The 13,398-nt window shown below is 36.3% G+C and overlaps 1 protein-coding gene across 1 annotated transcript in view; it reads left to right on the forward strand.

Annotated features, from left to right (window-relative positions):
* Nucleotides 1-13,398, forward strand: part of SMURF2 (SMAD specific E3 ubiquitin protein ligase 2) — a 120,877-nt gene that overhangs the window by 60,482 nt on the left and 46,997 nt on the right. Inside the window, exon 2 of the mRNA XM_059907352.1 lies at nt 8,960-8,998. Within this exon, the coding sequence (XP_059763335.1) occupies nt 8,960-8,998 (39 nt within the window). The remainder of the gene's footprint in view (nt 1-8,959; nt 8,999-13,398) is intronic.

Consider the following 13,398-nt stretch of genomic DNA (forward strand, 5'->3'; position numbering starts at 1 on the left):
ACCAACGGTGCAAGAGGATTCCCTTTTCTCCACACCCTCTCCAGCATTTGTTGTTTGTAGATTTTCTGATGATGCCCATTCTAACTGGCGTGAGGTGATACCTCATTGTAGTTTTGATTTGCATTTCTCTAATAATTAGTGATGTTGAGCAGCTTTTCATGTGCTTCTTGGCCATCTGTATGTCTTCTTTGGAGAAATGTCTGTTTAGGTCTTCTGCCCATTTTTGGATCGGGTTGTTTTTTTTTTTAATATTGAGCTGCATGAGCTGTTTATATATTTTGGAGATTAATCCTTTGTCCGTTGATTCGTTTGCAAATATTTTCTCCTATTATGAGGGTTGTCTTTTCGTCTTGTTTATAGTTTCCTTTGCTGTGCAAAAGCTTTGAAGTTTCATTAGGTCCCATTTGTTTATTTTTGTTTTTATTTCTATTACTCTAGGAGATGGATCAAAAAAGATCTTGCTGTGATTGATGTCAAAGAGTGTTCTTCCTATGTTTTCCTCTAAGAGTTTTATAGTGTCCAGTCTTACATTTAGGTCTTGAATCCATTTTGAGTTTATTTTTGTGTATGGTGTTAGGGAGTGTTCTAATTTCATTCTTTTACGTGTAGCTGTTCAGTTTTCCCAGCACCAGTTGTTGAAGGGACTGTCTTTTCTCCATTGTATATCCTTGCCTCCTTTGTCATAGATTAGTTGACCATAGGTGCGTGGGTTTATCTCTGGGCTTTCTATCCTGTTCCATTGATCTGTATTTCTGTTTCTGTGCCAGTACCATATTGTCTTGATTACTGTAGCCTTGTAGCGTAGCTGAAGTCAGGGAGTCTGATTCCTCCAGCTCTGTTTTTTTCCTTCAAGACTGCTTGGCTATTTGGGGTCTTTTGTGTCTCCATACAGATTTTAAGATTTTTTTGTTCTAGTTCTGTAAACAATGCCATTGGTAATTTGATAGGGATTGCATTGAATCTGTAGATTGCTTTGGGTAGTACAGTCATTTTCACAATATTGATTCTTCCAATCCAAGAACATGGTATTATCTCTCCATCTGTTTGTATCATCTTTAATTTCTTTCATCAGTATCATATAGTTTTCTGCATACAGGTCTTTTGTCTCCCTAGGTAGGTTTATTCCTAGGTATTTTATTCTTTTTGTTGCAATGGTAAATGGGAGTGTTTCCTTAATTTCTCTTTCAGATTTTTCACCATTAGTGTATAGGAATGCAAGAGATTTCTGTGCATTGATTTTGTATCCTGCAACTTTGTCAAATTCATTGATTAGCTCTAGTAGTTTTCTGGTGGCATCTTTAGGATTCTCTATGTATAGTATCATGTCATCTGCAAACAGTGACAGTTTTACTTCTTTTCCGATTTGGATTCCTTTTATTTCTTTTTCTTCTCTGATTGCCGTGGCTAGGACTTCCAAAACTATGTTGAATAATAGTGGCGAGAGTGGACATCCTTGTCTTGTTCCTGATGTTTGAGGAAATGCTTTCAGTTTTTCACCATTGAGAATGATGTTTGCTGTGGGTTTGTCATATATAGCCTTTATTATGTTGAGGTAGGTTCCCTCTATGCCCACTTTCTGGAGAGTTTTTATCATAAATGGGTGTTGAATTTTGTCAAAAGCTTTTTCTACATCTACTGAGATGATCATATGGTTTTTATTCTTCAGTTTGTTAATATGGTGTATCACGTTGATTGATATGCGTACATTGAAGAATCCTTGCATCCCTGGGATAAATCCCACTTGATCATGGTGTATGATCCTTTTAATGTGTTGTTGGATTCTTTTTTTTTAAATTTTATTTATCTTTGGCTTCGTTGGGTCTTCATTGCTGTGCGCGGGCTTTCTCTAGTTGCGGCGGGTGGGGGCTACTCTTCATTGCAGTGTGCGGGCTTCTCATTGTGGTGGCTTCTCATTGTGGAGCACGGGCTCTAGGCGCACGGGCTTCGGTAGGTGTGCCACGCAGGCTCAGTAGTTGTGGTTCACAGGCTGTAGAGCGCAGGCTCAGTAGTGGTGCCTGGGCTTAGTTGCTCCGCGGCATGTGGGATCTTCCTGGACCAGGGCTCGAACCCGTATCCCCTGCATTGGCAGGCGAGTTCTTAACCACTGTGCCACCAGGGAGGCCCGTGTTGTTGGATTCTGATTGCTAGTATTTTGTTGAGGATTTTTGCATCTATATTCATCAGTAATATTGGTCTGTAATTTTCTTTTTTTTGTAGTATCTTTGGTTTTGGTATCAGGGTGATGGTGGGCTCATAGAATGAGTTTGGGAGTGTTCCTTCCTCTGCAATTTTTTGGAAGAGTTTGAGAAGGATGGGTGTTAGCTCTTCTCTAAATGTTTGATAGAATTCACCTGTGAAACCATCTGGTCCTGGACTTTTGTTTGTTGGAAGATTTTAAATCACAGTTTCAATTTCCTTACTTGTGATTGGTCTGTTCATATTTTCTGTTTCTTCCTGGTTCAGTCTTGGAAGTTTATACCTTTCTAAGAATTTGTCCATTTCTTCCAGGTTGTCCATTTTATTGGCATAAAGTTGCTTGTAGTAGTCTCTTAGGATGCTGTGTATTTCTGCGGTGTCTCTTGTAACTTCTCTTGTTTTCATTTCTAATTTTATTGATATGTGTCCTCTCCCTCTTTTTCTTGATGAGTCTGGCTAATGGTTTATCAATTTTGTTTATCTTCTCAAAGAACCAGCTTTTAGCTTTATTGATCTTTGCTATTGTTTTCTTTGTTTCTATTTCATTTATTTCTGCTCTGATCTTTATGATTTCTTTCCTTCTACTAACTTTGGGTTTTGTTTGTTTTCTTTAGTTCCTTTAGGTATAAGATTAGATTGTTTATTTGAGATTTTTCTTGTTTCTTGAGGTAGCCTTGTATTGCTATAAACTTCCCTCTTAGAACTGCTTTTGCTGCATACCATAGGTTTTGGATCGTCGTGTTTTCGTTGTAATTTGTCTCTATTTTTTGATTTCCTCTTTGATTTCTTCAGTGATCTCTTGGTTATTTAGTAATGTATTGTTTAGCCTCCATGTGTTTGTGTTTTGTACGTTGTTTTCCCTGTGATTGATTTCTAATCTCATAGTGTTGTGGTCAGAAAAGATGCTTGATGTGATTTCAATTTTCTTAAATTTACTGAGGCTTGATTTGTGACCCAAGATGTGATCTATCCTGGAGAATGTTCCATGTGCACTTGAGAAGAAAGTGTAATCTGCTGTTTTTGGATGGAATGTCCTATAAATATCAATTAAATCTATCTAGTCTGTTGTGTCATTTAAAGCTTGTGTTTCCTTATTAATTTTCAGTCTGGATAATCTGTGCATTGGTGTAAGTGAGGTGTTAAAGTCCCCCACTATTATTGTGTTACTGTCGATTTCCTCTTTTAGAGCTGTTAGCAGTTGCCTTATGTGTTGAGGTGCTCCTATGTTGGGTGCATATATATTTATAATTGTTATATCTTCTTCTTGGATTGATCCTTGATCATTATGTAGTGTCCTTCCTTGTCTCTTGTAACATTCTTTATTTTAAAGTCTATTTTATCTGATATGGGTATTGCTACTCCAGCTTTCTTTTGATTTCCATTTGCATGGAATATCTTTTTCCATCCCCTCACTTTCAGTCTGTATGTGTCCCTAGGTCTGAAGTGGGTCTCTTGTAGACAGCATATATATGGGTCTTGTTTTTGTATCCATTCAGCGAGCCTGTGTCTTTTGGTTGGAGCATTTAATCCATTCACATTTAAGGTAATTATTGATATGTATGTTCCTATTATCATTTTCTTAATTGTTATGGGTTTGTTTTTGTAGGTCCTTTTCTTCTCTTGTGTTTCCCACTTAGAGAAGTTCCTTTAGCATTTGTTGTAGAGCTGGTTTGGTGGTGCTGAATTCTTAGCTTTTGCTTGTCTGTAAAGCTTTTGATTTTTCCGTCGAATATGAATGAGATCCTTGCTGGGTAGAGTAATCTTGGTTGTAGGTTCTTCCCTTTCATCACTTTAAATATATCATGCCACTCCCTTCTGGCTTGTAGAGTTTCTGCTGAGAAATCAGCTGTTAACCTTATAGGAGTTCCCTTGTATGTTATTTGTCATTTTTCCCTTGTTGCTTTCAATAATTTTTCTTTGTCTTTAAATATTGTCAATTTGATTACTGTGTGTCTCGGCGTGTTCCTCCTTGGGTTTATCCTGCCTGGGACTCTCTGCACTTCCTGGACTTGGGGGGCTATTTCCTTTCCCATGTTAGGGAAGTTTTCGACTATAATCTCTTCAGATATTTTCTCAGGTCCTTCCTCTCTCTCTTCTCCTTCTGGGACCCCTATAATGCGAATGTTGTTGCGTTTAATGTTGTCCCAGAGGTCTCTTAGTCTGTCTTCTTTTCTTTTCATTCTTTTTTCTTTATTCTGTTCTGCAGCAGTGAATTCCATCATTCTGTCTTCCAGGTCAATTATCCGTTATTCTGCTATTGATTCCTTCTAGTGTATTTTTCATTTCAGTTATTGTATTGTTCATCTCTGTTTGTTCGTTAATTCTTCTAGGTGTTTGTTCTTTAGTTCTTCTAAGGTCTTTGTTAAACATTTCTTGCGTCTTCTCGATCTTTGCCTCCATTCTTTTTCCGAGGTCCTGGATCATCTTCACTGTCATTATTCTGAATTCTTTTTCTGGAAGATTGCCTATCTCCACTTTGTTTAGTTGTTTTTCTGGGATTTTATCTTGTTCCTTCATCTGGTACATAGTCCTCTGCCTTTTCATTTTGTATATCTTTCTGTGAATGTGGTTTTCATTCCACAGGCTGCAGGATTGTAGTTCTTCTTGCTTGTGCTCTATCACTTCTTTTTTATCCATTTATCTGTTGATGGACATTTAGGTTGCTTCCATGTCTTGGCTGTTGTAAATAGTGCTATGAACATTGGGGTACATGTATCTTTTCTCATTAGAGTTTTCTCCAGATATATGCCCAGGAGTGGGATTGCTGAACCATACGGCAGATAATAAGTTTTTTGAGGAACCTCCGTACTGTTTCCCATAGTACCTGCACCAACTTACATTCCCACCAATAGTGTAGGAGGGTTCCCTTTTCTCCACACCCTCTCCAGCATTTGTTATTTGTAGACTTTTTAATGATGGCCATTTTGACCAGTGTGATGTGATACCTCATTGTAGTTTTGATTTTCATTTCTCTAATAATTAATGATGTTGAGCATCTTTCCATATACCTGTTGGCCATCTGTATGTCTTCTTTGGAGAAATGTCTATTTAGATTTCTGCCCATTTTTTGATTGGGTTGTTTGATTTTTTGTTATTGAGTTGTATGAGCTGTTTGTATATTTTGGAAATTAAGCCCTTGTCAGTTGCATTGTTAGCAAATATTTTCTCCTATTCCGTAGATTGTCTTTTTGTTTTGTTTATGATTTCCTTTGCTGTGTAAAAGTTTATAAATTTGATTAGGTCCCATTTGTTTATTTTTGCTTTTATTTCTGTTGTCTTGGAGATGGACCTAAGAAAACATTGGTATGATTTATGTCAGAGAATGCTTTGCCTGTGTTCTCCTCTAGCAGTTTTATGGTGTTGTGTCTTATATTTAAATCTTTAAGCCATTTTAAGTTTATTTTTGTGTATGGTGTGAGGGAGTGTTCTAACTTCATTGATTTACATTTGGCTGTCCAGTTTTCCCAACACCGCTTGCTGATGTTTTCTCCATTGTATATTCTTGCCTTCTTTGTTGATGAGTAATTGAACACAGGTTTGTGGGTTTATTTCTGGGCTCTCTATTCTGTTCCATTGATCCATATGTCTGTTTTTGGGCCAATACTGCACTGTTTTGATTACTATAGCTTTGTAGTATTGTCTGAAGTCTGGGAGGGTTATGCCTTAGGATTGCTTTGGCAATTCTGGGTCTTTCACGGTTCTATATAAATTTTAGGATTATTTGTTCTAGTTCTGTGAAAAATGTTATGGGTAATTTGATAGGGATCACATTAAATCGTAGATTGCCTTGAGTAGTATGGCCATTTTAACAGTGTTAGTTCTTCCAATCCAAGACTATGGGATATCTTTCCATTTCTTTGAATCATCTTCAGTTTCCTTTATCAGTGTTTTATAGTTCTCAGCATATAAGTCTTTCACCTCCTTGGTCAGGTTTATTACTAAGGTTTTTTTTTTTTTTTGATGCAATTTTAAAGGGAATTTTTTTTTTACTTGCCCTTTCTGATATTTCTTTGTTAGTATAAAGAAATGCAACAGATTTCTGTATGTTAATCTTGCATCCTGCTACCTTGCTGAGTTCGTTTATCAGTTCTAGTGGTTTTTGTGTGAGTCTTTAGAGTTTTCTATATCTAGTATCATGTCATCTGCACCAATGCTCTGTTGAATAGAAGTGGTGAGAGTGGGCATCCTTGTCTTGTTCCAGATTTTAGCAGGAAGTCTTTCAGCTTTTCACCATTGAGTATTATGTTGGCTGTGGTTTTGTCATAAATAGCTTTTATGATGTTGAGATATGTTCCCTCTGTAGTTTTTATCATGAATGGATGTTGAATTTTATCAAATGTTTTTTCTGCACCTATTGAGATGATCATGTGGTTTTTTTGTCTTTTGATGATGTAGTGTATCACATTGATTTTCATATGTTGAACCATCCTTGTGATCCTGGGATGAATCCAACTTGATCATGTGGTTTCAGTTTGCTAATATTTTGTTGAGCATATTAACAGTTTACATATAATTCTGAGGTTTACAGGATGGATATCTGTGCTCCTCGGTTTATAGAGTAAAAGAGGACCTAAAGTAAAGCCCTGAAGAACCTCAAGTTTCATGGGTGGAGCAAAGGAAAAAGATCTGGCAGAAAAGACTTTAAATGAATTTTATGCTTGGTGTAAAACCAGGTGAATGTGGTGTTAAACAGAAACCAAAAGAAGAGAGGAGTTTTAGAAGAGGGAGTAGTCAGTAGTGGCAAATACCCCTCAGGGGTCAAGTGTGATAAAGAATGAAAAGTATCCATTGGATGGATTTATTAATTAGGTCCCCAGAGCTTTGGAGAAGCAGTATAGGGGCAATGGTGAGAGTAGAAGCCAAATTGCAGTGGATTGAGGCATTAGTGGATATAAAGAAGTGAAGTCACAAAGTGTAGACAGTGTTTTAAAGTAGTTTCATTATGAAGGAAAAGAGGTAGGATGGTGGCTGGAGTGGGGAGGCATGGGCAAGACTTGAGTATGTTTAAATACTGACGAGGCAATCGGTAGAGGAAGTGGAGGGACAAGTTCTTGAGAAAGTGGTGGGTTGGGTATGAGATCCAGAGTACAGGCAGAAGGATGGTGTTAGGAGAGTAGACATTGTAAGTGGAAGGAAGAAAAAAAGAATGAGTGTTCAAACAGTACGTCTGTAGGTTTAGTGACAAGAAGTTGGAGGACTTCCCATGTATTTTCTGTTTCTCTTAAGTAGGGTGTGCATTTATTTTACATCTTGAATCTTAGGATGGTGGTAAAATATTATGAATGCCTCGTCAATACTGGAGATTATAATTTGGATTTATGTATGTGTTGTTTATGTATTGATCATGAGTATTCTGTTCAGTTTATATGATGATAATAAAAGTTTAGAGAGGAGTTCTTCTTCTTTTTTTTTAAAAGAACGTTTAATCAGATCCAATTCCAGGTTCTATATGACAACAGCACCCACCCTCTTGGTTTTCTCTCTTTCTTTCTTTTTTTGGCCACACCGTGCAGCATGCGGGATCTTAGTTCCCCAACCAGGGATTGAACCTGTGTCCCCTGCAGTGGAAGCACAAAGTCTTAACTACTGGACCGCCAGGGAAGTCCCTAGGGAGGAGTTCTTCTAAATCAAGTTTCTGATTTGGTACTCCGAGTTATGGCTTTAGCTTTCATGATTGAGTTTTTATGTTTTTAAACTATGACAGGGCCTAAGAGACTCTGACTAGTAAATTAGTATCTTGTGCTTACTTAATAATTTTATTCATTTACTGATGGCATCTGTGCTCAAAATTATTTTTATTTGAACTTTTAAAGTGATTAATTATATTTAGACTTGTTCCCAAGGTTTATATTAAATGAATTTTTATACACTAAACTTCCAATAAGTGTAACTAATTGAACAGACCATTTAAACTGTGAGTAGAAGTGGGTAGAAGTTAACCCAACATTACTTTCATAGATATTTTATAAATTAAAATATGAATATATGGAAATTGGTGGTTTCCCTTCACTTGTAACAAGTTTGGATTAAAGAAGTTAATGACTGTATAAACAGTGATTTTTAAATTGACATGCAATTCACATACTGTAAAATTCATCCCTCTAAAGCATGCAATTCAATGGTTTTAATATATTCACAAGGTTGTGCAGCCATCACTGTGTAAGTGATAATTTAATGCAAGGTAATCCAGAGAATGTGGATTTGGGATAGCTATCTCAATATATTAACTTAATTTTTGAAGGTATAGTAGATCTCTCTTGTCATGGAGCCGATGTTTCTGTGGAGTTTAGATGGAGAATAAATAACAGAACGTCATTTTTAAAAATAATGTCACCAGTATCAATTAAGCTTTGTTTTCTTATGATCCTCTTCAGTATAAAATTATTTTACCCTTTAAAAAATATATATATATATATAACCCTCAATTTACATATTTCCTCCTTAGAACTATGTTTTTCCCTTGCCACCAAGCTACTCTGAGACTAGATCTTGATGGAAGACAGGAAGTGGTTCTTTATTAGAATACCAGATTTATAAACTTTCTTGCCCTCAGCTGTTACTGGTGATCATTGCTGAAGTTGCCACCACTGGTTCAGCTGTCTTTTGCTACTCTTTAATCAAAGATTGTGATCATATTTCATACCTTGCTATAGTTAGTGTTTAATTATTATTCACTGGTATTTTCAATGTTTCAAAATGAAACTTTGACAATGCAGCCTCACCATTTTAATTCTTCCCATGTATTTTTTTGTTTCCTTTACAGTACTCTGTGCAAAAAACTTGGTGAAAAAGGATTTTTTCCGTAAGTAAATTAACTTTAAATCTTGTATGTTGTGTGTAGATTCTGTGGAAAGCATTTTCAGAATTGTCTGGTTTAGGGATTTCTCTATTCAGAAATATACTCAGTGTTGTTTTATGAATTCTTTGATTCAGAGGCTTTTGACATCACATGTTTTAAAGAGGATTTTGTGTTCCTTAGCCCCTTTCCCTTTATCCACTGCCCCCCCCCCATATTTGTGTGAAACGTGTGTGTAGGTGTGTATATGCAGACGAATGTAATGTATGTTGAAGGTGTGCATACTACTAGATTTCTAGAAAAGGTTTGAGATTATTTCGTAAATACTTTTTCCCCTAACATTTTATAGGAAATCTTACCCATGCATTCAGGAGTCATTGGAAGGTAGAGAAGTTATTTAGCCTGCTTGGAATTTCCAGAGTATAGGAAAGAAATCTCTGCCACATTTGATCGTAGAACCTCTTATGTCTCAGACTCCAAAACAGACATTTAGTTCTCATCTTTGCAGTCTCTTTGCCAATCTGTTGTGAAAATTTTTGTGGCTTTATTTAGGATTAAGTTTTGCGAGGGAAGATTGGGAAGTGTGTGTGTGTGTTTACCCTATAATATTATACTTCACATTCACTTTAAATTACTTTGTAAAAATGATATAATTTTTGGACTTCCCTGGTGGCTCAGTGGTTAAGAATCCGCCTGCCAATGTGGGGGTCACGGGTTTGATCCCTGGCCTGGGAAGATCCCACATGCAGTGGAGCAACTAAGCCCATGTGCCACAACTACTGAGCCTGTGCTCTAGAGCCCCTGCGAGCCACAACTACTGAGCCGGCGTGCCACAACTACTGAAGCCCATGCGCCTAGAGTCTGTGCTCTGCAACAAGAGAAGCCACCGCAATGAGAAGCTGGTGCACCACAACAAAGAGTAGACCCTGCTCGCCGCAACTAGAGAAAGCCCGCGTGCAACAATGAAGACCTAACGCAGCCATAAATAAATAAATAAAAATATTAAAAAAAGATATGATTTTCAGTAAAAAAAAAAAGAGTCCAAGCCAGCAAAATTTTTTTTGAATTTTTGAATTTTATTTATTTTTTTATACAGCAGGTTCTTACTAGTTATCTATTTTATACATATTAGTGTATATATGTCAATCCCAATCTCCTAGTTCATCACACCACCACCACCCCGCCCCGCCAGTTTCCCCCCTTGGTGTCCATACGTTTTAAGCCAGCAAAATTTGATAAATAAAAATGTTTGAAGTTAGATATAGAGAAGTTCATTAGATTTTTAAATTCAGGTCCTATCAGCCAGCAAAAACTGGCTATGTATGCTGTCTAATTTAATATATGACTTAGTTAATTTTCAAGTGTTTGATTAAAAGAAGTGATAAGCTCTTGATATATTTTTAAATCATACTTAATTCATTCCACTTGAAATTTTATTACTTCCAGTCTTCCTAGAGTAGAACCTAAATTAAAATTTATAAAATAGCATAGACTATGTAATTGAAAAATTATGCTTATATGGGAAAGCAATTAAATAGGATAATCTGGGACCTAATTAAGCAGTTTCCAGTTTATGTACCATGTGCCTTCTACCCTATAGCATGTCGCAGGAGGAGAGGCCAGTGACCTCTCTCCTTGCTGCCACCAATTAATGTTATCTTCACAGGCTGCTGCTGAACTACCCACCTCATCTCTGTTGCTAATAACCTAATAACCAATGTGTACTCCTTTACCCTCCTTAAGGTTGATCCAAGGTAGGGTTTATCCTAGTGGGACTGCAAAGTGGCCAATGGGATTGGATAGGCAGGTGACAAGGAGAAGAGGGAGGGAAGTGAGTAGTGCACACTCTTAGAGCTTCTTCTATACCCCCCAGGACAACTGGTCTGGTTTTAAAGACAAACTCTTCAGTTTTGTCTCCTAGCCTTCCTTCCCAAATTCTTTTCCTTCCCCTGGAGTCCCAAGACACACCTTCTCCGATAAAATATCAGCTATCCTTGTCTCAGTTTTCCTAGGAAATCTAGAGGAATCTTACTCTAATTCTCTGTAAGCCCCTGAGAGCCGATTATTATCAATTATATGATCTTTATCTGTTCTTAAGTTGTATGTGAAAAAAAGAAGGAAAGAAGGAAATCTTCCCCTTTTTTATTGTTGTAAGCAGTAAAAATTGATAAAAATTCTTGAGTTGTGAGCTTGCTTCAGGGATAAGAAAACTAGGGGAAACTGTGTGATTATCTTTAAAACCCAGAATGGAAAAAACACTTGATGACCCTGGAAAGGAAAACAGGAAAGTCAATCCTGAGGCCTTCAGAAGGGACTCAGCCAAGGATGGAACATCCCGCAGGTTCACAGTGGCGGAGGTCCTCCTGCTGTGATAGATTTATATATTTTTTTGATCTGTTTATAAGTTGAGGGTTGCCCACATTAATTTTAAAGAAAGAGTTAAATAATAGTTCCTAAATCTCTTAATTAAATTTGAGTGAGAGTGTGCGTTTATTGATCAGAATGCAGTTATTGATACTGTAATATAGTTGTTTTTGCTTGTAAATCAGTTTAAATCGTGTTGAATGGGAAATGTAAATTTTAATATGAAACATGACTATAGGCTGACTATATATATATGTGTATATATAAATATATTTAACTCTAGAAAAAAATGCAGTGCCATGTGTTGTCTTTTGGAATTTGTATAATTTGAGATAATACTATTTATTCCAGGGTATCTACCTTTGCTGAGAAAAGTTTTGCTAACTCATTTTTTGGAACTATTTTCAAACTTACTGGCTTTTAAAAATAAAAGTACAGTACATCCCCCTTCCCCCAAAATTTTGGCAGGAAGAATTTCGGACACATAGGACATATAAGGAATTTTACAGTGAATACCCATCATCTAGATTCTGCCATTAACTTTATCACATATCTATCCATTTATCCGTTATCTGTGTTTTTAAAAGAATGTTTTTATTGGTATCAAATTCTTTCTGTCTTTTATGCCACGTTTAAGTAAAAGCTTTGTGTGTAGGGTGCTTTGTTAAGGTTTGTGTAGGGGCCAAATTGAAGTCAGTGAGCTGCAACATGGTTGGTTGAATATATTTTTTCTTCCCCAATCAAAAATAAAGCTTTATTTTCTCTGGTAAGTAACTCTTTAAGTTGAAATTTTTGTTTCATCATTTGCAGCTCATTAAGTGCGTTAGCGTAGTGAGGAAGTTCCTGAGCTTTAGCTATTTTATATGACTCAGAAATGATGGGGAGAATTGAGAAATTTTTTAAAATACAGAAAATACTTTAGCTACTTCATATTTACCGCTAGAGGTCTCACTAACTTCTGAAAACTTGATATTTTTGACTACACTGGAAGAACTTGGCTCTCAAGTTAAATTCTTGTAGAATAATATAATCAGGTAAGTTGAAACCTAGGTATTTATTTTGTTAGGGAATAGAGCTTGTATTTTGTATTATTTAACAGAAGGGAAACATAGGAGGATGGGACTTAGACTTTCATACTTAAATAAGGATCTGGAAGCCACACCTAGTGACTTCTGTGTGGAAAATGTTGTTTTTCTCAGTCCTAATTCTTTAACTAGTTAAGCACCATCTAAAGGGAAAGCTAGAAATGTGATTTTTGTTTGTTTTTGCTTGCAGACATACATTTATCTGTTTATTTGTTTAGATGGTAGAATCAAAAGAACAAGATAAAACGGATTCCTCCCAGGAAAAAAATACTTAATGTTATTGAAGGTAGAGGGGAAAGTATTCTTCCATTAGACACATCTACAAATGGTTAGGTATTATTGAAATACTAATATGAATAGTGCTAAACTTAATTAAACAATATAGTTAAATAGATTGCTACCCTAACTTGCCAAGTTTTTTCTTGAATACTTAATACTCTTAAATATTAGTCTTTTCTTACGTATTTGAAGTTGACAGATCACGGAATCGTAGAATTGGAAAACTGGCTAGGTGATTTCTGTCTGGCCTTAAATCTTGGCAGATTAGTATCTTGACTTAAAAAAAATTAGCATAGATATATCAAGGTACAAAATTTCTGCAATTATCAACACTTACCAACATTTCGTTTTAGTGTCTTCAGCTGTCCCTAGGAAATTTACAGTATCTCAGTATGTCTCACATCTAAACTGTTGTTGTGGTCTCTAACATTTTATTTAGTTCCACCTTCGTCCCCTGGCTTTTAAAATTCTACTCATTCTACTGTTCTTCATCCTACTGTATGAAGCTTACATCAGCTTCTCTGTACCTTTAATCTTTCCTTCTCTGAATACCACTAGTAGACAAATATGACAATGTATTTACAGCCATGCTCAAGAATCTAAAGTGGCTCCCTGTTCTCTACCTCAGTCATTCCAAACCTTTATTTTCTGACTTTTAAGCCTCTCTTACTGGATCCG

Source organism: Balaenoptera ricei, chromosome 20, assembly GCF_028023285.1.
Source record: "Balaenoptera ricei isolate mBalRic1 chromosome 20, mBalRic1.hap2, whole genome shotgun sequence".
Classification (NCBI taxonomy): domain Eukaryota; kingdom Metazoa; phylum Chordata; class Mammalia; order Artiodactyla; family Balaenopteridae; genus Balaenoptera; species Balaenoptera ricei.